Source organism: Hippoglossus stenolepis, chromosome 22, assembly GCF_022539355.2.
Source record: "Hippoglossus stenolepis isolate QCI-W04-F060 chromosome 22, HSTE1.2, whole genome shotgun sequence".
NCBI lineage: Eukaryota > Metazoa > Chordata > Actinopteri > Pleuronectiformes > Pleuronectidae > Hippoglossus > Hippoglossus stenolepis.
Window position 1 is genome coordinate 4,489,742 of NC_061504.1, and position 27,080 is coordinate 4,516,821.

At 42.9% G+C, this 27,080-nt stretch overlaps 3 protein-coding genes across 5 annotated transcripts; 1 reads left to right on the forward strand and 2 right to left on the reverse strand.

Moving 5' to 3' along the window:
- mcm10 (minichromosome maintenance 10 replication initiation factor) lies at window positions 1–8,690 on the reverse strand. The gene is made up of 18 exons (XM_035147182.2): window positions 8,141–8,690; window positions 6,777–6,828; window positions 6,417–6,701; window positions 6,091–6,303; window positions 5,850–5,990; window positions 5,545–5,743; window positions 5,271–5,436; window positions 4,613–4,780; window positions 3,902–4,018; window positions 3,592–3,788; window positions 3,248–3,333; window positions 2,562–2,675; window positions 1,929–2,423; window positions 1,261–1,391; window positions 1,002–1,115; window positions 688–833; window positions 403–445; window positions 1–293 (listed from the first exon to the last, which is right to left on the reverse strand). Exons 2-18 carry the CDS (start codon window positions 6,781–6,783, stop codon window positions 213–215), a joined length of 2,703 nt encoding a protein of 900 aa, XP_035003073.2. The 5' UTR covers window positions 6,784–6,828; window positions 8,141–8,690; the 3' UTR covers window positions 1–212.
- Window positions 8,691–8,964: 274 nt separating this feature from the next.
- On the reverse strand, window positions 8,965–16,253 carry optn (optineurin). Of its 3 annotated transcripts, XM_047338590.1 has the most exons (14): window positions 16,095–16,242; window positions 15,911–15,986; window positions 14,646–14,770; window positions 14,165–14,376; window positions 13,938–14,081; window positions 13,632–13,819; window positions 13,359–13,461; window positions 13,051–13,166; window positions 12,671–12,820; window positions 12,361–12,451; window positions 11,326–11,484; window positions 11,052–11,194; window positions 10,852–10,934; window positions 8,965–9,970 (listed from the first exon to the last, which is right to left on the reverse strand). In XM_047338590.1, the coding sequence occupies exons 3-14, from the start codon at window positions 14,764–14,766 to the stop codon at window positions 9,861–9,863; spliced, it is 1,620 nt and encodes a 539-aa protein (XP_047194546.1). In that variant the 5' UTR covers window positions 14,767–14,770; window positions 15,911–15,986; window positions 16,095–16,242; the 3' UTR covers window positions 8,965–9,860. The 3 variants fall into 3 exon arrangements, with proteins under 3 accessions (XP_047194546.1, XP_047194544.1, XP_047194545.1); XM_047338588.1 differs by lacking the exon at window positions 15,911–15,986 and having other exon boundaries at window positions 16,095–16,253; XM_047338589.1 differs by having other exon boundaries at window positions 15,911–16,244.
- Window positions 16,254–18,765: 2,512 nt separating this feature from the next.
- On the forward strand, window positions 18,766–26,725 carry ccdc3a (coiled-coil domain containing 3a). Its single transcript, XM_035147415.2, has 3 exons — window positions 18,766–19,511; window positions 19,811–19,988; window positions 24,714–26,725. The coding sequence occupies exons 1-3, from the start codon at window positions 19,108–19,110 to the stop codon at window positions 25,017–25,019; spliced, it is 888 nt and encodes a 295-aa protein (XP_035003306.1). The 5' UTR covers window positions 18,766–19,107; the 3' UTR covers window positions 25,020–26,725.
- Window positions 26,726–27,080: the final 355 nt, after the last annotated feature.

Genomic DNA, 27,080 nt, shown 5'->3' on the forward strand with positions numbered 1-27,080 from the left:
AAATCGTACGCAAATTCTTATGCAAATTCTTACTTTAATAAGATTCTTTCCAGTCAATATAATCACAAACATTTAAATCTCCATAATCAACATGGTTAAAAACAAAATTCATAGACATGTAGAAAGACACAAGACAAACAAACAAAAAAATATCCAAGTACACGCTGTTCCCTTGACGACCGGGTTGCCGCAGGGATGAAGATGAAGTCACTTCATCTGCTGTTGAGGAACTTTCCATGCTCCTCTCCTCGAGGCTGGAGAAGCTCTCCGGCGATTTTTGGTCCTATTTTCTCCTGTAATAAAATATGAACATCAACCTCAGGAGTGTTTTCTTTCACAGCCATAAAAGTATATTTATTTTACTTTAAATGAAAGGAAATCTGAGTCAGAGAGAAAGTTTACCTTCAGCATCCCGTCACGCTCCCATTTGAACAGACCACAGTTACTGTAATAGTAAAACAACATTAGTTATTCATGTGACAAAGGGAAAAAAGACAGAAAATCTAACAACTGAAAACAACTTTTTAACATTTGATTGTATTCAATAAGAGGTGCTAGTTGAGTTTAGGTTTCACTCACTATTGCTGAACTAATGGAAAGTAAACCATTTCAAATCCTCTGACACTTAAAAAAACATTAAACGTGAGAAAGAGACAACAAAAGCTGGAGACACAGCCGGAGTCTCACCTGCAGTGTATGTGCGGCAGTCTGTCCAGAGCGATGGCTCTCTGTCCACACGGACATTTGAAGAAACGTTTCAGGGCGTCGTGCCACCTCAGGGCGTGATTCTCCTCCACACAGCGATCCGCCGGCTTAAAGTAGGTGTAACTACACTGGAATCAGCGGAACATGGGGAAAAAATGCTTAATTCTTCAACTTCTGAGACGGTCAGAGGCGACTAATCATCTCCACCATGATTATTACACTCACATACAAACCTTAGCTCAAAGCTTTTTTGAAAATAGCATCACATACATTCGCTAATCCAAGCCGCTCAGTACCTTTTTACAGCTGACAGCCCGACACTTCATCTCTCTGACGCCCCTCATCTTCTCCTCCATCTGCTCTTTCTTCACCAGAACGTCAAAGTAGCGCTCCTGCAGCTGGTACTCCGCCTAAGTCAGGGGAGAAAGTTTCTTTAGTTTCCACACATTTTACTATGATTTATATGTAGAAAAGCATCTGATGTAAAAAAATACAGAGAAAAATTAGATGTACTTTAATCAAACTGGGCTATGAAAATAGATGCACTGGTCATACCGCTTGTAGCACCGCCCCGTGGCGAGATTTGGCGTTGAGGAGTTTCTGGAACTCGTCTGACTCAATGTAGCGGAGCTGTTCTCTCTTCTTCTTTTCGGCTGGCTCCTCTTCCTCATTGCCTGACGATTCACCTGTTCAGGTAAGATGAAGAGCAGGTGATGGTAAACGTAAATGAGGTAATTTCCTGTCGAAGAGTTCTGAAATGAAGTGAACATTTCTTCATATATGTTAGTGGATGTCTTGTCCTGTCCTGATTTCTTTTAACGGAATGATTTAAAAGTACAAGTAAGTTGGTGTTGTTAAATTGAGGAAATTATTAATAACAGTGAAAGTGAAAAAAGAGGTTATAAGATACAACAGAAGCAAATTAATATTATTGCCAGATATTGAAAAGGTGAAGATCTGCACTTTTAAAACCTCCTGTTAATACCAACAATTCATTTAAACAAAACACATGATGTGTCAGCAATAAAAATTGAAATCATGTTCAATATCATAAGAAATTATTCAAGAATTGCGCATAATTAGTGGGTATTTGAGATTGGCTTGATCATATACTGAAGAGAACAATCTACTAATAATTTGTATACTGTAAGTAAGTCATTAATTATATTATAAAACAAAATAAACATTAGGTACAGGAAAAAAATGTGTGTGTGTGCATGTACCTGGGGGTGAGGTGAGATTCTTCTCCACCCGAGCGCTGATTTCCCCGTCGTTACTCCTCTTCCTCTTCACAGAGTTGGGGTCTTCCTTTTTAAGCTTCGTGCCTTTTCCTCTCAGTCTCTTCAGAGCAGCCAGCTTGGATGCTGATAGGTTCAGAGCGCTGGCCGCAGGGGCCGGAGGGGGGCTGTTCTCAAAGAAGAGGATGTCGTCACCCTCGGAGAAGCCTCGGCCCAGGGTGGGCGCATGGGGTGCTGCGGGGCTTTGGGTGGATCTGGGGACCTCAGAAGCGGCTTTCGGGGACATCAGACCATCTTGGGTCCGTGAGGACGACGACGATCCGGGTCTGACCCCTGCAGAGTTCTGCAGCGCCCTTTTCTGGATCTCCTCCGCTCTCTGTCGACGGTTCTGCAGAAGCTCCCGCTGCATCTGTTTCTGCTGCTTCAGCAGGTCAGAGGCTGTGATGGACTGAACTGGAGCACCAGTCGCATCTTTGGGGACTGAGGATGGACAACAGATCAATAATGAGAATATCTGGGCACTGTAAATACCAGGCTACCAGTCAGGTATCAACCCATACAGACGTCTGTAGGTTTTTAAGGGTTGTGAGGCACAAAGGTTGTGACAGAGCTGTGTACCTGATTTGCTGCCCTGGACTAAGTGCTTCTTCAGCTGCAGAGCTCCCGGTGTTGGCAACGACATCAGACTCTTGAATTCGCTTGTACAACCTGAAACTTCACCGGACTGCACACCTATATAAATAAAAAAAAGCACAAAAAAAATAACTTTAGAGAGAATTGTTTCACTATTAAACAAATCCTAAAAATATTTAAATGTATTTTTGGGCAAACAGGCACCATTCAAAATCCACTGAATGAACTATTAGCAGTGCCTGTTTGCAGTGTACCCATGGATGTACAGACGACTAAAACCGAATTACCTAAATACTGAAGAAAAGCTAAAAACACTAATTCCCAGGCAAGCTCTGCACCATTTTTCTTTGATGCTTTCTCAGTGATTTTATGGATGGTGTTTAGGTTTGAGTTATGAGTCAAAGGCTTTCAGCGCTCACTACAACAATAGGGGTTTAAACGTTAACTCCCTTGAGTGTGTCATCAGTCAGACACAGCAGCTGACTGTCTGTTGTTTTTAAAAACACCAGCATGATCCATCCTTTCACCTCACGCGGCCACGTCTCTTCCTCTACAGCCCTTTGCTCACATCAACAGTTAAAGAGGATATAAAATCGAGGTGCATTTCCATGAAAATTATAGAAAATAATATATATTGATCAGAGTGTGTGTGTGTGTGTCTTCCTCCTTACCGAGCCTCTTGGCCTTATCCGCGAGCTGAGCCGAGCCTTTCACAAACAGCTTGTCCAGAGTTTTCTGGACGGGCTTGGAGGACTTTCTGTAACACACAGATGTGCTCGTGAAAATGCCAGGCGGCTGAGACTCTGACCAGACCCACAGTGCTGCTGGCTTTAAATACAGCCGTTAGTGACTTCAACATACACATAGTTAAAGTGCAAAGATAATTTCTGCCACAATCTAAACTGGGACCAGTTTGTTATCTCAGTTTGATGAATGACTGTGTCATTAAAAAAAACTTTATATGTTTGCCATTGCATGAGACTTGCAAGAACATACAATCAATCTATTGACTCACAGTGACGAAGCGCAGGCGGCCGAGGAAACGCCACCATAGTGGAAGCCGTCCTGACACAGCCGGTCCTTCAAGCTGCTGCCTTTCCCTTTGAACTTGTTGGGAGCTTTTCCAGAGAATGAGGACTGCAGCTCAGCCCTCTTCGAGCTCATCTTCTTATACTGGGCCTTGACGTGATACTGGCAGAACTGGCACTCGAACTGGAAACAAACAAGCACATAGAAACAATGGAATATAGATCCCTGGTGAGGATGTGGACTTAAAAACACAGGTACAACTTAGGGAAAGAAGGAGCTTGAAAGGATGCACACACCATGTTGACAATCTGAGAGCAGGGGTCTCCGTTCTTCTTCGGGGCCTGGCAGGTGCCGAAGTCTTGAGCTTCACCCATCAGCAGCACCTTCTGTTGGTGATCCACCGTCAGGCTGACCTGTGCAAGTTCACCACAAACTCTTACTTTCGGAGTTAGGAAGAGGATATATCATGTCAACAGTTTTCTCAAGGTTCTCTGAAATTGACCGTTCCTCTCGTCTCCTCGCCAAATGATAAATTATCTTTCTTAACTTCATTATTTGAAAAACCGGAGACAGTCGATGATCTTTGAGAGAAAAGTTTATGATTTTTATCGGAAACCTTTCTGATATAACTGTAATTTTCTTAATATTACAACAGGAGAGTTTCAAGGAGATCCGTTTAAGTTAAGGGATGAGAGAACCAGACTTGCAACTGGAAGATCATTGATGGGATTAGCCAGAACTGCATGAAACATTTGGTTGGGGAACCTGAAAAATCTGTTCAGTGGACATCATATTTAACTGGGGATTTTCTGACAGTTGTGAATGTCGACCACCGCTCTCAACAACACTAAATAAATAAAAGGTGATGATTGGAGGAGCTTGCTTGAGGATTTTGACATTCATAAAGGTTATCTGGTAAAATAACTACACAAACGTCAAGATAATGAGAGAAAACTATCCTCAAGCTGTGCTACTGGGAACTGGAAACTTCCAGACTGTGCGCTCACCCCATCGTATCCTTCCTTCTGCTTCATGGAGTTTGGGTTGAGGAGTCCGATAACGGTGCCCGGCTCCGTCTTCCAGTGCTCTTTGTGGACTTCGCCAAACAGCAACAGAGACACATACACGTCCAGGTTGTGGAGGTCGTTCAGCTTCCAGATGCTGAAGGTTTTGCCCTGTAGAGAAGATGCGTTCAGACAAGAGTGTGATGGTGCACAGTATTTCCAATACATTTTAGATTAGATGGAGCATTACTGCTGCGATAAAAAAAAAAACTCATCACAGAGATCTTCCACTAATCACAAGTTGAAGCTGCCAGTTTACTGTAAGTCATACGATCTATAATGTACGCCCATTGTTTGTCGTTACGGAGATACGGCTGCACAGAATGGGAACATGGAAATGGGAAAAATGTTTGAGAAAAGCTCGGAAAATTTTAATTGGAACGAGAAATCCATAGTTGAAGTATTGCTGAAAAGTTTGAGTTGGTCTGATAATTGTGTTTCTCTTTAATTTAGTGAATAGTGAGTCAAAATCCATTTATCCACATTTTATTTGTTTGCAGAGCTGCTAGAACCTGGAGATTCCTTCCACTTGACACACAACAGTATTCATCAAAACACAGAGAGTTACAATCCAAAATGGGAGGAAGGTGCATAGACCTACACTGCTGCTGCTTTGTGGTGTGGCCTTGTTGACCAATACTCCAAACGTCACCCAGTCACTGTCCTCCAGCTTCTCCCGAGCCAAACACTCCGGCACCTGCGACAGTCGGATCAGACGGCGGTCACCCATCCTGCGGTCCATATCAATGGAGGAAACCCGAGGTTTTCTGAAATCGGAAAAAAAAGAAGCCGCGATTCAGATCGAAAAGCCTTTATTGCGTATGGATCTTTGCCATTTAAATAAAATGTCAATCACACATTTTCTGTGTCCTCACCTGAGCCGCAGTCCTGAGTATTTCTCAACAGCCACATCTTTAGGGAGAGCAGGGAGAGAAGAAGGTTTGGCTGCCGCTGATGCAGCTGGTGAAGGTTTGGTGGCCGGAGGTGAACGCAGAGGCTTGTAAACCTTGCTGGTGCTCTCCAAAGGCTGGAAGGTGCTGCCGAGCTTTATCTCCACCAGGGGCCCCCTTTCCTCTGAGGGGAAAACAGAGAGGAAAGTACATCAGTCTTCAAATTACAATTAAGGAACATTTTTAGCAATTCTGTTATTTATGAAAAGATGGTTTAAGCGATGTTTGACCTGGTGATGTGCTGGGTTTGGCTTGGTGGGCTAGCCTGGCTTTGCGTTTGAAGGAGTCAGCGTTATTCAGCTGGTCGGAGAAGTCAGCGGACTCGTGGACCTTCACGTTTCCTTCTCTGACTGGAGTGGACGAAGATGTTGCTGCAGTCAGGAAACAGAGACACAATCATCGTCTGTTTCCCTTGCTGATTTATTTTGTACTTAAAGTGTAACATTAAATAGCAAACAACAAAACATTTACCCGCTTGTGTCTTCTGTGTGGCAGCTGCTGATTTAGCCGGAGTCACTTTGGAGGTGAGCTGTCGGGGAGGTGTTGGTTTGGGGGTCATACGTTTGGGAGCAGCCGAGCGCCCAGCTGTCCTGACTGGAGTGGATGACGGGGTGGAAACCTTCTGACTGACCTCCAGCTGCTGCTGCAACCTCTGCATCTGCTCTTGCATCTTTCTCAGCTCCTCTGGAGAGGGAAGAAGGTTCCAGGGGTGAACACAGACTCATCGAGCAACATTTTACTGAACTAAATTACTTTGCACATGAACAGATTTAAGGAGCGACTGCTGTGGCACAAACCTTGTAAATCCTTTTTGGACTTGGCTTCTGCTCCACTGGATTTTCCTGTAGTGTGTTTCTCCTCATTTTCAATGTCATCCACATCTCCAAAGAGATCTGACACCACATCATCCGTTCCTGCATTCTGCTCTTCCTCCTCTATGCCCTCTTTGTACTCCTCCTCCTCGTTGTTGTCATCATCAAACAGGCCGTCTAAGTCGTCTGCCTGCTCCTGACCGGCCTGATCTTCGCCAACGTCCTCGCTCTCGGCCAGAAGCGCAGTCAAAATGTCCAGATCATCCTCACCTGAGCAGATTACCAGTGTAAATATGTGTTTCCTGAACTACTGGTAAAGCTTATTATAAGTCTTCTGATACTTACTGTCCATTTTAGGGATATTGACGATGGGGCTGATTTCAGATAACCTGGTGACCTATAGGGAAGCAGAATAAGAATCTAATTCAGCAGCTCTTTAAGTTAAAAAGCATTTCTCTCTAGAAACACACACCTTTTAAATTTAACTTGATAATAAGAAAAGGTTCAAAAATGTTCATTCTGGAGCAACCGACGAAAGACCTGAAAACCTGATATATGGATAATAATTGTCTATTTCATTGGTATATTGGATCCACAAAATCTGCAAAACAGACTGAAATGATGATCCAGACAATTCTTACTAGACTTGTGGTTAACCTAATCATTATTTAATCTTTCATGGTTTGTTTACCTACATCAATTTCAATGGGTCTTTCCTCCCTTATCTCCCTATTTAAAATGGCATCTGCTGCTACAAAGACCCATGATACTTAATCCTATCATGCATATTTTCCTCACATTAAAATGTGTAGTTGACAGGTTTATTTATATGTTTACATCACGCCATACTGCACATTTTCTCATGTTAAACAGGCCCTCTGCAGTATAGTGTCTCAATTCAAGTATGATAACTTGTCTTGTTGCACTAGTAGCTTCAACCAATTCTTATGTTCTCTACATAGGTGAGTATTTCATTCAAAGATTGACACTATAACGTTTCTTATATGTATATAAAAGGTCAGTGGTTTGATTCCCGGACCTGCAGGAAACATTTGGTTCGGGATAGTGAACAAGCTGGACATCGTTTTAAAATGTGGATGTCCTATATTATATGACACTGGATCAGATATTCACATATATATGAGGCTGTGACCACAATTAAAACCCTGCTCATTTTCAATGTGATTATCATATGACTCTTAATATAAGTTACATGATTGATAAAGCTTTAACACCACGAAGTAAACATTGATCATTTCAACCTATGTACGTTTTCTAAGAAGCTGTATTCTGAGAGAAATGTCATTCTCATGTTATCATGTATGTCAAGTAAATGGGAGCACCATTCCCACTATGTATACAATCTGTAACCCAGTGGTGCTGTGACAACAGTCCAGCACCGATCTGTGCAGGAAAGACTCTTGTCCTGTGTCCCCACTACTTAAAAAACCCTCCCATTCTATATAAAAGAGTTGAGTAAAGTATTGATTCGGGTTCTTCCTGTGGAAACTGCAGTGTCTCAGAGGAGGCCATGCCCTGGTTCACTGGGCCCATTTAAACTGACATTTAAAGTCACTTAATGTTCTAACAGAGACTTGACTGTCAACTTTGAGAGATTAGTACAATGACATGTCTCTGCGCATATCAGAATGAAACTGTTGATAAAGTATTTCATAAAACTTTAAGTTTTGAGATGACAGCCGACTCACCTCGGAATCTTGTGAAGCTCTGGGTCCTTCGCTCAAAAGCAACTTTGACAGACTTTATAAACACGTCCGGTCTGTTAATATAACACATATGTCCCTGCAATTAACAGTAAACACAGCTATGATCCATTACTAGTTATATTTAGTAAAAACGTCACATTCAGTTCGTCTCGCTTCTTCTACAAAGACTCAGAGCGAGGGAGAAAAATCTAAACTGGCGCTAAACGGAGGACCCCGCTGTGTTGTCAAAGCTGTGTTAGGTGGCCAATAATTTGCCTGATTGAAAATAAGAGGTTTCTGTGTCGTAGACGTAGACTAGCAGTTCGACAAAAAAACTAAGATTGAATTGATCAAAATCAATTATTTTTGTGAATAATTAAAGAAAATGTTACAACAAAATCAGTTTGATATTGTTTGTTTTTTTCAAGGCGGACTCAAGAGCCTACAATATGTATTTACATAGCTGAGGAACGGGCTGTGTGTGTGGGGTTATTATTATATTATATTATTGTGCCCAGAGTTTCATTTTATTTATCTATGTATTTAAAATTCCTTTTACTTTGAACCATCGCACCTATGATTTTCGTGTTTGTGCATATTAATATATATTTATATTGAATTTGCTCAGTTTTATATTGTTGTTGTAAATGTTTTTGTCTGATAAATATGTATTTTGTAATACAAAAGTTATAATAAATAAATAAAGTAGATAGACCTTCTTAAATTTTGTCACAATGTACAAACATTAATTATCATCATGTAAAATATGGATACTAATCGTAGATGTTTTTACTTCCAGGTTTTTATATTAGTAAAAGTAGACAGCAGTTTGGAAATCATTTTATTTATTATATTCACAGACTTACAACATTGATTTAACAGGCCTTTATAATCTACAGAGCACAGAAGCAACATGGTGTTGAAGCCTCCTGGATGTATCATACAAAGGCTGCTGCTTAAAGTCATAGGTTGATTAACAAGTTAAGTATAGTGTGTTCTAATTCCCAGATATCATCTGCAGAGGCAAAATAAAATATATATTCATATTAAAATGTCTACATGGCGTATTCTCCTTTTTATACCAACACCAAAAAAAACAGCTATGAGCCTAAAATATCCTTCTTAAGTTAAAAAATAAAGAAAGAATTTCATTTTAATTTGACAAGGACACATTTTTTAAATAAAGAAATTGCCTTAAGCAATCAACTTGCTACACAAATACAAATTATAAATTCTCAGCTTTGGTTGATTCATTAATGAGTGCTCGGCCGGAAGGCAACACCACACTTAAATATTGTCAAAGGGTTTGTGCACTTTCTGTTTGGATGTTCCAGATTTCTTTCGCCTCGAAGGATTTCCCCTTCAGCTTGTTTTCATAGCAACAAACAAACAGCATAGACACAAAACCTACAAGAGGACGTGTCCCACAGTATTATTTATGTGCTATTCCAAATGTTTTCAGCATTTTCAAACTTGAGACGCCATCTTTTTAAAACAATTTCCAGACGTTTCCTGTGCTGTGACCCTTGAAACAGCTTTGGGATCCATTGACTTGTAATGCGGTAAGTGTCCCCATCCAACAGTGAATATTACTGATCTTGCAGGGCCTATGTGAAGTGCTGTCACAGGGACCGGAGAAGAGGTACATGTCAAAGCAGAGGAAGACTCAGATAAAGGTGCTAATGTTGCTGCTGTTGTCATAGATACTGGTGATGACGGGGGTCTAGATGATGCAGTCCATGATGTGGATCTGCAGGGAGTCCAGGTCTGGCAGGATCTCATTGCACTTGGGACACGCGTGTTCGGGAATGTTCCCCTGCTGCCAGTCTGTACCTGAGGGTCAGAGACATTGATCACAACGTGAACCTTCTGGTTAGATACTGAACAAGCACTTCCTACCAGCTGCGATCAGAGTCCTGCATGGGTCCATGTTTTCAGACCCGCACCCACCTTCCCCTGCAAAGCTCCATACCAGATACAACCCATTACCAGCTATTAACTCCAAGTCCGCTACCCCCCTATACTGGGTTATGGCCTCTTCGTTTTTTGTGGCTGAGTTGTGTTGTTGGAAATGTTTTTGTGAATTGTCAGAGCACCTGGGCTCCTGCAGCTGTCAGTGTGTTTCCTCAGTGATGACATAACCAGCTTGTGACTAGAAAAAGCTCATACATGTTGGCACTTTTTACAAGCAGCAAAGCCACTGACAACGTATTCACAACTGGCTATTTTTTGACTTTATGTGAACCACTTCGATCTACTATCTAGTTCAGAAGTGAAGTAGTCAAAGGTGGTGTTATGGGCTTTCACAATAAAACAATTCCTTGCAACCGACTAGGCTTTATATAAGCTTATTAAGATGTTAAACACTGCACAATCATTTTAATTGTATGTAAATACATTATTTCTCACCCACCAGCCCATCTGCGTTTATTTTATTTTTACTTGTACCTGTGAATTTATATTTATATTTTTTGCCAGTACTTTTCCATGGTCCCCGACCCTGTACACCAGACTGTGTTATATATCACTACAAGCATAACATGTTTTAAGTTGTGCCGTGTGGTTAAAGCTAAAATAGCTCTGTGTCTGCTGGATTTGTAAGTGTACTAACATATTTATCATATCAAATTCATATGCACTCTATTGTACGCAGCCTGGGAGGAAGGCGTCTTTGTGAGGCTAAATTCAGGGTGATAAAATAAATTAAGTTGTACCTCTTCCAACCAGAGATGCGCCGGCTCCACGTTGATTTCCTCCCACAGACACATGTCTCCTCTGCATCTCATTCAGTGAGTGCCTGTGGAGACGGACAACAAAAGCCTTCACTGAACAGAGGGCACACTGATAAACGACTAAAGGAGTCCAGGATATTGTACAACTAAAAACACTTCAAGTCTTCTTTTTGTTTCCATACCGGCCCAGTGACTCCATCTCGTCCTGCAGCTGCGAGTTCTGCTTCTTGACAAACTCCAGCTGGGCAGCCAGACGCTCCCTCTCCTCGTGGAGTTTCTCCCGCGCTGCTCGCTCAGCGTAGAAGTCGGAGGAGTAGACCTCGGCCTGCACACAGCAAAAAGCATGATGAACACCGTGGGACTGAAGGGAGCCATGTGAGCTTGATACTCCAGGTCTAATGCTGGACAACATGTAAGCACACAACGTCACATGAAAACATGCATTCACACACGGACCTGCGCCTGGAACACAGATACGGTCTCCAGCTCCGACTCTTTCATGAAAATCTCCTGCTTCATGTCATCAATCTTGCTCTGTTTTACTGCCAGAGCTTCTTCTGCTGCAGTCAGTCGAACCTGCAGCTCGTCCACAACATCCTTCTTCACGAGCTGAGACTGCCGGAGCAAAGGGCAAAGGTCAAGCGTGACTGGATTTCATTTGTAAATCATTTATATTACAACTCGTGCCAGGGAGCTTTGACTATTCATCACAAGTGAGGTCATCTCCTCTACCCCTGAGAGATATTCCAGCGAACAGCTTCTAATCTTTGAAAATCAGGCAACCAAAATGAAGGAAGTACAGTGAACACAGTGAGGGACGGCTGTAGTTATTCAAAAATATAACAGACTCCATCTCGCTCCTGATACTGATATTAATGGCTCCAGTTCTCCTGCCTGGTCTGAGTTCAGCCTGCAACTCGCCTTCACTCTTATCAAATTCAGTAGCTAGAATATTTATTCAAAACTGGATGTAGCAATTTGTCATGTCTGACTTTGCTCATTCTGATTTTGGTATTTTTTCACAGATTTTTCTTACTGAATGTATTTTTCATCCTAAATAATATAATATTAATATAATACAATATGTTTCTAGTTTAAATGTTCATAAACACGCAGATGCCATTTCACACACTAAACACAAAATCTGTTGCAACAACAACATCTGTGTTGACACACTTTGTTGAGATGTAATAATTTAACTACAAGTTGAGGTTGTAGTCTGCTGTGATTTTGAACTAGACAGAATTATATTGTGAGGTGTTTCTAATGTTTTGTTATATTATATGTACATATAATGCAGTCCAGTAAAACTACAACACTAATTACCGCCTTAGTTATAAAGATGTAGTTGAATTTCTGCCTCTGGTTTAACCTAAACTAGAAGATCTCCACTGCACCGAGAACTGCTCCAGATTTACACTTGTATACCTGCATGTAGTTTGGTGTAAAGCGTTTGAATAAAAATGTCCTCATGCTACAACACAAAAATACCTCTCTCTTCTTCTTCTTCTCCTCCTCTATGAGCTCATTGTAGTCTTCAAACAGTTTGGTATAGGCGTCCTTCAGCTGGCCTAATGTGTTTCTGTGAAGGAGGGAGTTACAGGTGAGTCAGGCTCAGGGACAATTACTCTCATGGTGACTTGAGGAAAAAGGTGGTTTCCAGTGCCTAATCAGGTCAAACATTATGCTTTGTCATTTACTAAAGCCATTTTTCTGTAGAGCAAAAACGCAGCAGAGATTCAAACGTAACACGTGGCCCCTCTGATGTCTGTGTCTGCTGTATTTCTGTGTGTCCTCTGACCTCTCCTCCCCGGCCTTCTTCTGCTCCATCAGGCTCTGGGCCTGCATGCTGTCCAGCTGCAGCTTCAGCCGGTCGTTCTCCGACTGAACCACCTGCTTCTCCACCAGCTGAGCCCTCAGAGTCGCCACGTCCTGCTCCACCTCCCGGTATCTAGATAGGAAACGGACATCAGATACGGAAGAAGAAACATTTGTACCTGTTTTGTAATGTTGTTCCTGCATCTCCCTGTATTTTTATTTTAAATAAGGCAAAATTAAAACAAATTATGGTAACTTAAATTATTGGTGCATTCTTATTATTAATTTGTTTGAATGTTAAAATGTATTCATGTGGCTAGATGTTACATATGTTGCATATTCGCGCATGTGTGTGTGTCTAACCTGTCCTGCAGGTTCTTCTTCATGCCTTCTGCTTCGTCCAGCTTGCTCTGAGCATGCTGCAGCTCTTTGAACAGCGTCATTGTCTGAGACTTGAGATTCTCCACCTCAGATGCTGTCTGAATATTTCCAGAATGGCACACAAACATTACACATTAAACATTTCCCATCGGGCAAAGCAGACATAGCTTCCTCCTCTTCTGAACTGTTAGAGAGGATCAACTACAAAAACGTGACCATTTCACATAAATAAATAAAATATAAATAGATAGATAAGGATCTATCGAGAATTGAGTAAAAAAAAAAAAGACCTTTGCTTCCATCTCAGAATCCTCTTTGGTCACTGTGATGTTTGGCTGTGTCGTCTGTGTGGATTCGTCTTCATTACTCTTCCTCTCCCTCAGCTCTGTAACTCTGTTGTAACAAATTTCAAGAGGTGAGATTGAATGAAAACGCTGCACTAATAACAAATTGAAAAATTCTTAAAATCTTTAAATGTGAATTAAATGGCATTACTGAAAAAAAATCATATAAATCAAATATGGATGCAGTGAAGGGTTCTTTAATGCTTAATGTCATCGAACCTGGCAGCAGAAGCCTGCAGCTCTTCCTTCAGCTGATCGGCCCGCTGGGTCTCGTTCCTCAGCAACTGCAGCAGCTGGCTCACCGTCACCTCCTTGTTGCTGTCCAGCCGGGACGCCGTCATGCTCATGTCCAGACGTGTGCTTCGCTCTGTGCCGCACACGTTGTTCACGCCATCGACGCCTCCATCCTTGGAAGAAAAGCACACAGTTAGACGCAAAACTTTAGTTTAGGACCATAATCACAGAAGAAACCTGATTTATAATTTCTTTTATATAATATGTGTGTGTAAACGTTTTGCATCTCACCGAGACCCTGATGATCTCGATGAAGGAGTCCTCCTGCGAGTCCTCGTCCGCCTTCAGCTGCAGCTCAGAGTTCATGGCCACTAGGTCGTTCTTCTCCGCCTGCAGGCGAGCAACATGGGCACGCAGGGCATCCACCTCCGCACTCTGTTTGGTTATAATACAGTAGCTTAATATAATGTAACACAGGAACATAACAGTGTCTCTCAGCTGCTCTGATCCACCCTCACCTGACTCCCTCCTGGAGCTCCTCCTCCAGCTCTCCCCACCACCTCCAACCTCCTGCTCAGCTCCTGGTTGTCGCGGGTCAGCTCCTCTATGCGGCCATGAGCCTCCTCCAGCTTGTTATCCAGGAAGTTCCGCTCATCCCGCTGCTTCTCCCGCCACACGGACAGACCCTCGAAGCGCTCCTTCATCATCACGTTGGTCTGACGCAGGGCCTCTGGGGACGAGAGTCAGACAGAAAGTTTGAATAAATGCACATTGTACTGAATTACATTCGTTCCTACTGCTGTTTTCATCCGTACACGGTGTCATTACACTACAGCGTCAGGAAAACCATCTGACCTTTGACCCCATACGGCACAGCCAGTCTAGATAATGACTTGGACAGAGTTCTTCATGGTCCAATGCTGCAGCAACAACAAATGACTGTCTCCTCAAACATGAGCCTGCTGCTCTGACCACAACATCCTCGTCCCTCGCACTCACCTTTCAGGTCTCGGTTCTCCTGGATGAGGATGTTCATCTGCAGCAGCGTGTCCTCCAGCGGGCCCGACAGACTGGGAGAGCGAGAGATGTCGCCGTTTATCACAGGGCCTCCAGACGCCATGATGCTGAGAGGACGAAAATAAGAAGAGACGGAGAATTTAGGCCTTTCATGTTCTTCAGATATGGATTTAACAAGGCTTACTACATGGTAAATAACAGAGGAAATAACTTGTTCGTACGACTGTGAGCTCATAACTGTTACTGCTATTTATATTATTTGTATCGCTGGTAGTGTTTTTACATTCAAAGTTTTATTCATATATTTAATTATTATTTGTTTCTATTTAAGCATTTACTTAAAAAAATAAAAAACACAAATCAACAGACCCACGGTTCTTTTTTTGTTCTTTTCTCTACATTAAGGTATTGCGGCTCTTCTCATCATCATCATCATCATCTCTGGGGAGCCAGACCCACTATTTATCACTGAACCCTTTTCATATTATCACATATATCACCTGTCTGTCTGTCTGTCTGTCTGTTATGTCCGTCTGACCTTTGTCACTCACTGTTGATTTAGCTTGTTCGGTCTTTCAATCCCTGTTTACTTTCGGTGTCTGACATATAATAAATATTTTAGTTCACTAGCTACATTGTCAGCTATATATTGCTTGTTGTGTGTCTTTTTCCTTCTATAGTATCGATAACCGTGAAACCTGTGATATTTCCTCTGACAATAATCGTGGCACCAAAATTTCATATCGTGACATCCCCAGTCTGGACGACTGTAAAAAACATGGCGGCCTCCGTAGAGAGGTCAATGTATTTTCTCTCATTCTTGGGTTAAGAAAACAACAATTTGTACATTTTAGATGAAACACACCAGTGAAAACATCACTAGGATTATTTTCTATTCACTTTCTGCCATTAGATCCCTTTCAGCTCAATGTTACACACTGGACCTTTAAGTAGGATCAACTTTATCTGCCTGTTGACAGGAGCCAGTGAGTCAGTGATTCAGCCACAGACAAGGAGTGATCTCAGCAGCAGGTCACATGAATGTTCAACCATTACATAATAAGACAGCAGGGAGCCCCTGTCTGTCTCCGTCCTCACACACTGACTGGAATCAGGTCTCTGATGAATCACACATTATTAACAATGGAGGGATGTGACAGGACAGGTCGGTCCCTTTATAAACACTATGTGAACCACAGGGGGGTAAACAAACAGCTGGAACCCGCCTTGTAACACCACAGACTCACTGTTTCCACGGAGATAGTTGTTGTGTTTGAACCCTCTCCTCTGTGGGCCTGTCCGCTGTCCCACTGCTGCCACTCACTGAAAAGTTCAACACCGACTCACACGACACGGAACACGAGTCCGAGTCCGAACCATCTGCGTCACACGGGGGGTGTAAAAAGGGGTTTTTTAAGTCGTTTCACTCACCTGCTGTCGGAGCCGCGGAGCTAAACACAGAGTGTGTGTGTGTGCGTGTGTGTTCGCAGTGTGTTCAGATCACAGACATGGAGACACAGACACACACAAGTGTCCCACAACCCAGATCTCTGTGCTGACGTCAGTTCTCGAGCAGCAACACGACACTTCCGGGAAGGGGTTAAACAAATAAAGTCACACTTGTGTGGTTCGGTCTGGAACAGGTAGAAGAGCGGAGATAAACCTTTAACAACTTATCTTAAGACATGGTTTTTAAAGTAAATGTAAAATAACTGATTTTTACTTTATTTTATTTTTTACTGTGATGGTATGTAGTTGTTTAGGCTTCAATACATGTTAACATTGTGTCACAAAAAAAAACGATACAAAGAATTAAATTGAATGGAATTAAATCAAATTAAATACACAACACGTGGAAATAAAAAATATTTCAAAAGGTAAAACGAACAATAAAATCGTATCTCCCTTACAGTTTAACGGACCACATTATACAACATTATTATATTCAGAAATAACTTGATTCTATTTTATTTCATCTAATGATTCAACTAAGTATGTTGTTAGGTCTTAAATTCACTTGACTTGAACCTCAATTTAAAAAAAAAAATTTTAATTGTAGTAAAGTAGTTTTTTTTCCCTTTATTTTATTTTATTTTTCAGGCTCACTTTTCTCACTTCCTGTCCGCACTGGTCTAATTATTGGTTTTTGACGCAGCTCTGACTTGTGTTGATTTCTGCAGGAGCTTTCATTTCCTTGAAATGACGTCATGCAGCAGCAAAGATGTGTATATAACGCGCAGCAGCGTCGGTGGCGGAGCCGCAGCTTCACAGGTTCATCCACATGTTCTATACATCAGCTGCAGTCTGACAGCTGGGGGCGGGGCCTGCTGTCAGGGGGATTTCCCTGCAGGTGTCGCCTTGTACTTGGAGAGAGGAGGAACTGGAGTTTCCCTAAGACACACCCGCACAGTCATGTCTTATATAAATATATAATACAATTATACAGAAAAATATAGTATAATCAATCCAAGTGGAATATCTACCACTGCAAAAACTAATATTAGACTGTAATGGAATATGTACTCAGCTAATATCATAGGTGTCAAATACCAGTTTGCGTCTTTTATTTGTATTCATTTCCATAGCAACCTTTCAATTAATCCATTCTGAGCATTTGTTACGCACAAAGAAAAACAAGCACACGTTGCATTTCACTACAACTTCCACTAGATGACAGTGATGCCCAAGCAAACCGTACATGGCAGTTCCAGAAGGCCTGATGGTGGGAGGACTGATGGGAAGTTTCATCAGTCTCTTCTTCAGCCCCACAGGTCCCACTGAGCCCCCAGCAGAAGGCCTTTCAATCCCTCAAAGCCCCTGGATCTAGGACCAGGAGCACCATCACTGCTCCTCCAACACCTTCTCTTATCATGGACTTAACACTGACCTGGATCAGGAATCCCTGGAACCAGTGGTGGAGGAACTACTCAAATGTTTTATTCAAGTAGAAGTACAAATAAATAGATAAACAGGTACTCAAGTCAAATTTAAATTCCCACATAAGTACTTGCGTTTGAATCTACTTAAAGTATTAAAAGTAAAAGTACTTACTGAATGCAGCGGCCTACTCCATCATATCCTGTATATTGTTTATGACAAGAATAGGACAGACCAGGGATGGGGTATATCTGATGGCTGAGACTCGGCCTCTTCCAAATCCATTTCATTTCTTCATCAGTGATGCTGCTCTTGCAAGAGGCGGGGTCTAATGGAACCTGCCCGCTCTGATTGGATCAATATCTAATCACTTCTCCTTATTGATTACTAAAGATATTTAAAAAAAACAATGTGAACATGTGACACGATGCATTGTAAAAGTGTAGTGGAGTAGAAAGTGCAGATATTTGCTGATAGATGAAGAAGAGTAAAAGTGGGAAGTACCTGATAATAAATCTACTGATAGTAAAGTAGGATAAATGAAAAATGTACTCAAGCACAGTAATGAAGTAAATATTCTTCATTACAATCCGACCATTCCCTGAAACCTACTTACCTACATGTAAGTCCATGTCAGGGACTCTATGTGTCCCCTGGAAAACAGAATTTAGGACACTTCCCTGGGGAAGTCGAAATCCTTCAGTGCTGCCTGAAAAACTACTCAAAAACTTCTATTGAATATGTTCTCTAAGATTAGACACCACTTTTCTACCTCACTGAGGAACCACTTGTTTTTTTTTTAATCCTTTTTGAATCCTCCTTAGATGCTTTAAAATTCCTAATGGGAAGAAATGATTTCTATTAAAGAGCAACTTGGTTTGAGAGCAGTGAATCAATCTGTTGGAAAATGATGTTGAAATTACATTTTCAAAAAAACATACTTGTATTTGCTCTACAGTGACTTCTGTATCTGTGAGGGAATTTTGCATCCGCATCTGAAACATATCTTGTGTGATTAAGTGATAAAATGTAACGTCATGAATAGTTTACCAATAATATTTGTTCAAAATGTGTTAAATTAGGTTCTATAAGTATGTGTGAAGAACATTATCTGGTTCAGCCAGTTCAAAATAGAGTTCATCCCACTTATCCCAGACAAATAGCACTTGGATGCAGTGAACGTCCCACAAGGAAACCTCAGATGTCAGAGCGTCACATCAGACCGTGAACGCAGCACCGGTGCGCTCTGGAGAAGCTCCTCTGGCTCCTGCAGCAGCAGATGAGAGAGAAACTCCACGAACACAACAGGTTGGAGCTGTTGGACTTTCTGCGCATTGATCTTTTCATTTTATACTTTTACATGAACTTAAATAGTGAAAAATGCAAATCTCTGCAAGATTGATGCTCGCATGCAGTGTGGAGATTTGACTTTTGGGTATTTTGGGTCAGGTAGAGCATCCTGAAGCGATCAGGTAACCACCAGAAGTGTTGACTTCTTTACAAATAACACTTTTGAAACACAATATTAGGAGCTGCATCATCCAGTGTGTTCACGGACTTCTTCGGGATGTTTTCCGCGACTCTCCTCCTCACTGCGCTCTGCGTCTTTGCGCACATGGACACTTTTACGCACGGCTGCCAGCTGCCCTCCGAGTGGCGGCCGCTGAGCGAGGGCTGCCGGGCGGAGCTGGCGGAGATCATCGTGTACGCCCGGGTCCTGGCGCTCCACCGGGAGCCCCTGGGCGGGGAGGGCAGCATGTACAACTCGCTGTCCTTCGGGTTCGGGTACGGCTACGAGGGCGCAGAGGAAGGGCTGCTGTACTCGGCGGAGGTGGAGCTGCTGTGCGACCAGGCTTGGGGCAGCATGCTGGAGGTACCCACCGGATCCAGGCTCAATCTGACTGGGCTGGGGTACCTGTCCTGCCAGTCCCACACGGTGATGGAGAACTACTCCTACTTCTTCTTCCTCAGGTGAGGATGCAAGGGCTGGACACACACACTGCAAACACATCCAGCAGATGCTTAGACTCACTCAACTTACTCTCAACATTCTCAAACACACACAAACTCCCAGACATAAGTGCATTTTGCAAAATAGCAACTTTTAACATTCAACAACTCTTGTCTTAAAATTTTTGGAGCAAACTATGTAGAGTCAGACTCCTGCACTTACAATACAATGTTATTCTGATGTGCTTCAGCATTTCCATTAAGTGACTTAAAATTATACTCTTCCTCCTCACATCTCTTCCTGTCCATGTCACCTCCAGGATGGACGAGAACTACAACATCCTCCCCCACGGCGTCAACTTCCAGGACGCCATCTTCCCAGACACCTCTGAGAACAGACGCATGTTCTCCAGCCTCTTCCAGTTCTCCAACTGCACCCAAGGGAGCCAGCCGTTCCACACCTTCAGCCCCGAGTGGGACGCCCAGGAGGACAACAGGGTAACGGCCTGTTTCAACACTGTTTCAACTATTACACAGACACACACACTCACACACATGCACACACACACTTCCTAAATCCACTGTGGTGATGAAGTGTGAATTTCATTTAAGTGTGTTGGAAGGAAAGTGTGACAGAGCGCGGTCTTGGTTTGTGTGTGGGTGTGTGTGTTGTGCCAGAGGGTAGTTAAATTCAGATTCTAGGGATCCTTACCACATTCCTGTCAGCACAGCTCAAGTAAAGATTAAAGATTAGGTATCCACAGACACACACACAAACACACACAGAAGAAATGATTCGCCTCTTTTATAGAATTGCAGCGTGTGATTGGTCCTGTGTGATCACGTCCCAGCAAGTTGAAGATCAAAGCGATCGCCGATTGGTCAAGGTCCGTCCGTCTGGCTCCTCAGGATACTGGTCGTCCAGGGGTCAAAGGGCAAATGGCAAAGGTCCACATCTTTGTGCAGACAGCAGTTTGAAAGTGTGTCAATCTTGCTGACTTGAGACCAGAGATAAGCTGAGCCCTTTCGACAGGAGACGACGGGCTGATGCAGATGTTGAAGCATTTATCACCTGCTCTGACTGAAATAAGCAGGTCGCACCTCGAAACAAGACAGAACAAGGAGGAAAACACACACAAGGGCTTTGCTTTATGCAGAGCAGATGGAGGAGAAACTGTTGAATGTCGAAAGCTAGCATAGCGTTGCTTTAAAATGGCCAAAGAAAAATGTACACAATCGCAAATGACTTCAGACTTGACTTGAATTCATCTGTTGCTAATGTTATACTTGACAAAGCTTGACTGACTTAAAACGTGACTGTGTTTGTGGACTTGACGTTGAATTGGGTCTTCTATCTAGTGACATGAGATTTGACTCGTCCCAAAATATGTTTGACTCGATGTGTCTCCACAGTCTTTTAATTGTTTTTTGACTCGACTTGTGTTGAATGTCTTGAGACATGGACATGCTCCAAAACAACACAGATTTGAACCGAGTTGCATCATTACGGTAATTCAGAAATCAACGCATTGCAGGTAATTTAAGACACAAAATTGCTAAATTCGCATGTATATCATTATATCATTGACTGTGCCATCTCAGATCTTGTTGCATTGTTCTGTGGAAACTGCACCTTGTTCCAGACCGAGCCCATCTCTGCCTGCAGCGTTCCTACAAGTTGACATGGCTAATGGTTCCTGGAATGGATTAAAGGGAGCGGGAGGTGCGGGTGGTGTCTTCCTCTCCCTTTCTCTGCATGTTTGACCTGCAGGTCTGAGCCATGAGGTCAGAGGTCAGATAGACAGGGGTTAAATGCGCTGCTCATTTAGTGGACGAGCACCCGCATGCAGAGGCCGTGACCCTCAGGCGAGGCCACGGCGCCAAACGAATGTTTCGCTCCGGGAATTTATGGAGGAGTGTTGAGATGGCAGGACCTCCTACTTCCACGTCATGTCTCACCTTCCCCGCCCTTAGTAGAAGATCAAACTCAGATTTGAAGCAAAAGAAAACCCCTCATGTCTTTCTTCCCCCTCTGTTTTGTTTGGGCTGCAAATGAAACTAAATTAAAAAGAAGCACAAGATCTTATTTCTAATTTTCGACGTCCTGAATTTTGGGTTTGGTCCAAAGGGGTCTTGAAAGCATTTCCACGGTCGTATCCCTCTCCAAGTGTGTGGAGGATTGAAGACCTCCTCCGGCTGGAGTTAAAAACACAAGACGTCCCTGAAAAATAGGAGTTGGGAGGTGGTTTGCTTCTGGTTTCAGCCTCGTGGGAACCAGACGCCCCTCCAGAGGGAGAGACAAGACGCTTCCTCCACTTTTCTGCCAAAACCTTCAATTAACTTTTGTTCAAAGCTTCTTCTTATCGGCAGCGCGCTGAGCCGCTTTTACCATGAGCCAGAGGTAGAGACTCTTGTAAGATCTGTGTATGTTTAATACAGATTTCACTTATCATGGGCTCTTTAGCCTTCAGGTCACGGTGAGATATAGACGAATTCCCCAAATACCTCTAAATCAGCACTTTTCTGTGTTTACGTGCAGCCTAATGACATGATTGTAACCCCAACGAGAGCAAACTCTGGTGGTAACTGTCAAGTAAACACCTTTAACAAGTTCTCTGTGTCATTAACATTTTATGTGGACGCTTACTCTGCCTGTTTTACTGAGTAGTTAAACCTAAGGATGAATGCAGTGTGTGTGTGTGTGTGTGTGTGTGTGTGTGTGTGTGTGTGTGTGTGTGTATTTCCCACTGTCTCTGTCTCATCTTTGTTTTTCTTCCTTTCTCTGCCTCCCTTCTGTTCCTTTTTATCTCTTTATCGCTCACATCCCCCCACACACACACACATACAGACACACACACCTCAAAATAAAAGTCACCCAGGAGGAAGAGGAGAAACCCTGGCGACCTGCTCATTTCCAAAAGTTCAGAAATAAATGAGCTCTTTTGTTTACAGTCTCTATTTTCTTAATTTTCCTCCTCAGTCTGTTATTTTTTTCAAATTCAAATTGTTTTTTTAATTAGATAAAATTTGTGCTGCAGTCTGGTCCAGGGGGAAATATACTGAATATCACGGTGCCAAGGCTCCTACATTAAGTTTACTCACATTAAACCTCAGTGAAACATCCATAGTGACACTGAATCCCCCATGTGGTCGTTCAGTGAAGTAGGACAGACGACATCACAGAGAACATGAAGCTTGTTTCATCGAGCAGTGTCAGGCCTCATAGAGAGAAGAAAACATCAGCAGAAGTGAAGAATTAGTAGAATTAGTGATATCTTATTTTTTTAATTAAAAAAATATTCCAATCCTGGTATTCTCACTTTCCTGCCGTTGGGGTCAGCACAACAAGTTCACAACATAGACATCAAAGTATGAAATTGATGGGATATATAAAAATAATGATATGGAAATCTATCTATCTATCTATCCATATGTATGACAGTCACCTCCCCTTTGTTTTGACATCCTACAGTATTGGACAATAGAGACACTGTCTTTCTGTGTTGCTGCCTTTAAAACTTAGCATACTTGTATTTGAGGACATTGTGTGCATTCATGTGTGTGTGTGTGTCTGCACATGTCCTCTAAATACTGTTTATACAGATGATGATGAACAGCAGGCAGGTGACACCCAGATGTTTTGACAGGTGGTGTGTGTCTGTTGGGGTCATGCAGCAGACTGAGAGCCTTCCTACGACAAAGAGTTCAAACTGTAAAAAAAAGAGTATCAATGTTACAGGAAGAAAAAGACTTTGAGGATATTTGTCTCTTGTTCCTTGTTCTAAGGCAAAGGCTGTGCAACAGAAATGTTCCTTGTTTGATTCGAGCCAGTGAACTCTGTTGCATGACATGTCCTTGGTGAACTGACTATACAAAATAAATATATGCAGTATTTTCAACATGGAGACAAATACAAACGTTCGTACATTTAATCATTTATAACTAATCTTTGCCTTTAAAAACATTATTTCAGAGTCAAAGTACATTTCACTTGTTGAATATTTAAATTACACATTTGGTAATTTCAGTTAAAGATGGATTTTTTTGTGGAAATCCAAAACCTCAGTTACTTTCACTCAAGTAACAGTAGTTTGTCATTTTGGGAGATTGCTACCACTTTAGAAGATAAGTTGAAGAGCTAACTCTGTCCCACTTTCAACTTTCTTTGTCCCCAAAGGGCAATTTGTGTTCACAGCAGGGGCTACGACACACAAGACATGAAACATAAACACATAAAAGAACATGAACATGTAGTCCAATAAGGGATCAGCATCTTGCTATCCGTAATACAAACCGCCATCATCAGGGACATCATAGTCGACACCGTCACCGTCACCACCTCCAAACATACAAGAACCACGTTGTCTCTTGTATTGTCTCATGTCATGTCAGCACTGCAGTTAAACATCATTGTTCCAAACCTACACGAACAAGAGTGACATCTTCTTCTCGTCTCTATCTTCTCTATCTTATCAGCTACCGCTTGACCAAAAAGCTGATATGTGTATTTCCTAAAATGTCTCAGTGACATTATCACATTTATCAAAAATAGCATCCTACAACTGCAGAAATGTGAAAAAACAGCCACAGAGACCATAAACTGTTGTGGTTTCAAAATGATTTTGTGTAGGTTTAGTGTACATGGTGTGAGTTTGTATTCCTGAGGAAGGAACACACACACACACACACACACACACACACACACACACTCCCCACTGTGAGAGCGTTCACCCCTGCTAACCCCACTGGTTCAGGTCAGCTCTGCTCTAATGATGAGAAGGAAAATTAGGGCCCCTGGAACATCAGAGTGCTCGCCCTCACATTGTCAGGGAGGGGTGGGGGGGTCTGTGGGTGACACAGACACACACGAGCAGCATATACATTCCCCTCATGTGTTTTTGAACTGCGAGCAGGGCGCCTATGTGGATAAAGACAAATGACGAGGGTCAGGACCTCCACTTTTCCCAATGCTCCCTCCTTCCAAGTGTGATCGCAGAGGAGAAATAACAGCGCTGTGCAGATCAAAAGACCCATGTTGTTTTTTGTCATTTTCTCAGAGAGGCTGCTGGGAAAATCACATCACCAGTGCTCCCACACTAAACAACCAGCTGACGAGATGGCAACTGGTGGTTTACAACTGTTTGCCTAGTCGTTACAAAAACACACCTTCCTTTAAGTTCACTAACTTCCACACTTTCCCTCTCCGTCTTCCCCCCCCCGCAGCTGATGTGCTCCTCGGTGCAGGGGGCGCTGTTTGAAGAGGAGGAGCGAGGCCGGAAGCTGCAGGAGCGCCTCGCCGGGGCGGAGAGGAGGAACCGGCAGCTGAAGGAGCGCGTTCGCAAGGTGAAGCGCTCCCTGAGGAACGCCCGCAAGGCCACGCGCAAGGCCGAGCAGGAGGTGCAGGAGCTGCAGGAGAAGCTGAAGGCCGTCGAGCGGAGGGATGGGCACCACCTCAACGCCATCACGCAGGAGGAGCCTCCACCCGGGCGTTATGCGAGCACAGCGATGCGCCAGCGTATGCAGCTTTAACTAATCCCACCTGCCCCAAAGCTGCCACCCGCCTGGACAGAAAACTGGCTGTGGAGAGTGAGAGGCTGCTGGGCGGCCTCTAAGGAAGGGCAGGGACAAACAATTATCCTCATATAAGAGCAAAATCAGCTGTAAAGTAATAATCCACGTAGTTTTGTTTTATTAATTCTCTCTTTTATATCTTTGATTGCAACAACAGTGAGGGTTAGGATGATTCCATGGTCACCGGACAAAAGTTTCCTGAAAGAGAATCCAACATTTATTCTCTGGCTAAGCAGCACTTCTTGCTCCGCTGACTTCCTGACACTAGGCACAACTGTGAGTGAGCGACAGTAAAAACATCAGCAGGCGCTCGTAGGAGTGTAAAGAGATGAAGTTAATAATTTAACTTAGGTTCGGGAGCTGGGCCACGCCTCAACCACCCCTCTACTTACCCATCAACCCTTCTTATACCTGGTCAACCCATCCTGCTCCGTTTGTCTCAGATCTCTACCTCCCTCTTCCTTCCTCATCCCTTCCTACATCCATTCATCCTCTCCTCCCTCGTCCCTTCCAGCTCCATCCAGGGCATTTTTCTCTCATGTCTCTCCCTAGGTTCAGTCTGGGGGGTTCGACATCAGCTTGGGCGAAAATGTGCCTGAGACAGAACCAGATCCATCCTCCCAGACCAGCCTAACAGAAACATTATTCATCCGTCCTCTTCCTCGCCCTTCACATCCATTCACCCATCCACAATATCCAATACAGCCTGAGTTCCTTCAAAAGATTTGACGATACATCGTTGTGGCGTGGTCCACGATAGTGACACGTTATCATGGTCATGCCATTCTCAAATATTGTGTTTCCACCAACCTTTGAGGTCCAGGCTTTGAAACAAAATCTATGAAGTATAGATCTGTTTATGCAGGAGCAATAACAAGAAAAGAAGAAAGTAAAATGTACACTTCACCTATATTTTGCATTTTTACATTCAATAGTCAAAACTGTGTCTGAATTCAAGGACATGGTCCACGAATGCCGAGCTGAAATGAGACGGTGTGTTCCACAGTGGATTTCCTATTTGCGTCCCTAGCTTGTCCCACTCTTACGACTGCACTTACTGCAGCCACATGCGCAGCGAGCTTGTTAGTTTCCTCACCAGCGCGAAATAAATCCTGGGATAGGTTGGGCTGAGAAGGATACACCTGTTGGATCCTTTGTTGCTCAGGAATGGAAGGACGCACTTGAGGGAGCCTTCAAAATGGAACAGCCTAGTTTCTCCGCTGTGATGCAGGCCCGTCTTCAAATGCGGCCTGTGAAGGATGCGGCCCCTGAAATGGGACACAGCTAATTTTTCTTGCCACAAGGAGCCCCCTTCAAATAATCACGGTGAAGTCGACTGTGTTATCTTTGCTAACCCTAACCCTAAGGACACCATTGAGTTGCACTATGGATCCAGTGGTAAAGTCAGAATTTGGGCATTAGAATCGGGCTCTGGCAAGTGCACTGTCTTCATAGAATCAATATCAGCAATTTAAATACAATATTTGTTCTTATTACATTCAATATTTAACATGTCTTATTAGTCAACTGTTACTTCAGAGAGAGTTTTATGTCTGTGAATGAAAGTTATTGGATGTTTGATTTGTTATTAATTCAAGTCTGAACGTCAGCTTGTATGTAAATATTTTTGTACGAACGTTTTTCTGCTTATAAAATTGAAATTGGATGAATAACAGTGTGAACTTGAAGTGTTTTGAAGAAGAATATAAACATCTGGGTCATCAGAGTACAAAAAGCAAATAGCAACACACACACACACACACACACACACACACACACACACACACACACACACACACACCAGTGATCCATTTAATCTCTACGACATCATTTAATCTCTACGATATCATGCAGTGAGTCAAGGTCAGAGAAGACACTGTATGTGTATATGTGCACTATTTGGGAGTGTGTGTATGTGTGTGTGTGTCCGTCTGGTCCATCAAGTGACTGGAATGTGTTTTTGTGGGCAGCAGTGTTCTGAACAGCAGGACGTCGCTGAAATATTCCTCTAATTCAGTC

Bases quoted from the DNA above. Each gene is read 5' to 3' on its own strand.
- mcm10 (XM_035147182.2), bottom strand. The intron at 5,991-6,090 runs GTAAATGTTTTG...TCCTGACTGCAG, and splicing joins CACACAGAAGACACAAGCGG to CAACATCTTCGTCCACTCCA. The intron at 3,334-3,591 runs GTGAGTCAATAG...TGTGTGTTACAG, and splicing joins GCCGCCTGCGCTTCGTCACT to AAAGTCCTCCAAGCCCGTCC.
- optn (XM_047338588.1), bottom strand. From the start codon at position 14,766: ATGGCGTCTGGAGGCCCTGTGATAAACGGCGACATCTCTCGCTCTCCC. The intron at 13,167-13,358 runs GTCTTTTTTTTT...GGAAATATTCAG, and splicing joins ATTCTGAGATGGAAGCAAAG to ACAGCATCTGAGGTGGAGAA. The intron at 11,485-12,360 runs GTATTTTTGTGT...TTGCTCCGGCAG, and splicing joins AGAAGAAGAAGAAGAGAGAG to TCTCAGCTCGTGAAGAAGGA.
- ccdc3a (XM_035147415.2), top strand. From the start codon at position 19,108: ATGTTTTCCGCGACTCTCCTCCTCACTGCGCTCTGCGTCTTTGCGCAC. The intron at 19,512-19,810 runs GTGAGGATGCAA...TGTCACCTCCAG, and splicing joins TCCTACTTCTTCTTCCTCAG to GATGGACGAGAACTACAACA. The intron at 19,989-24,713 runs GTAACGGCCTGT...CCCCCCCCGCAG, and splicing joins ACGCCCAGGAGGACAACAGG to CTGATGTGCTCCTCGGTGCA.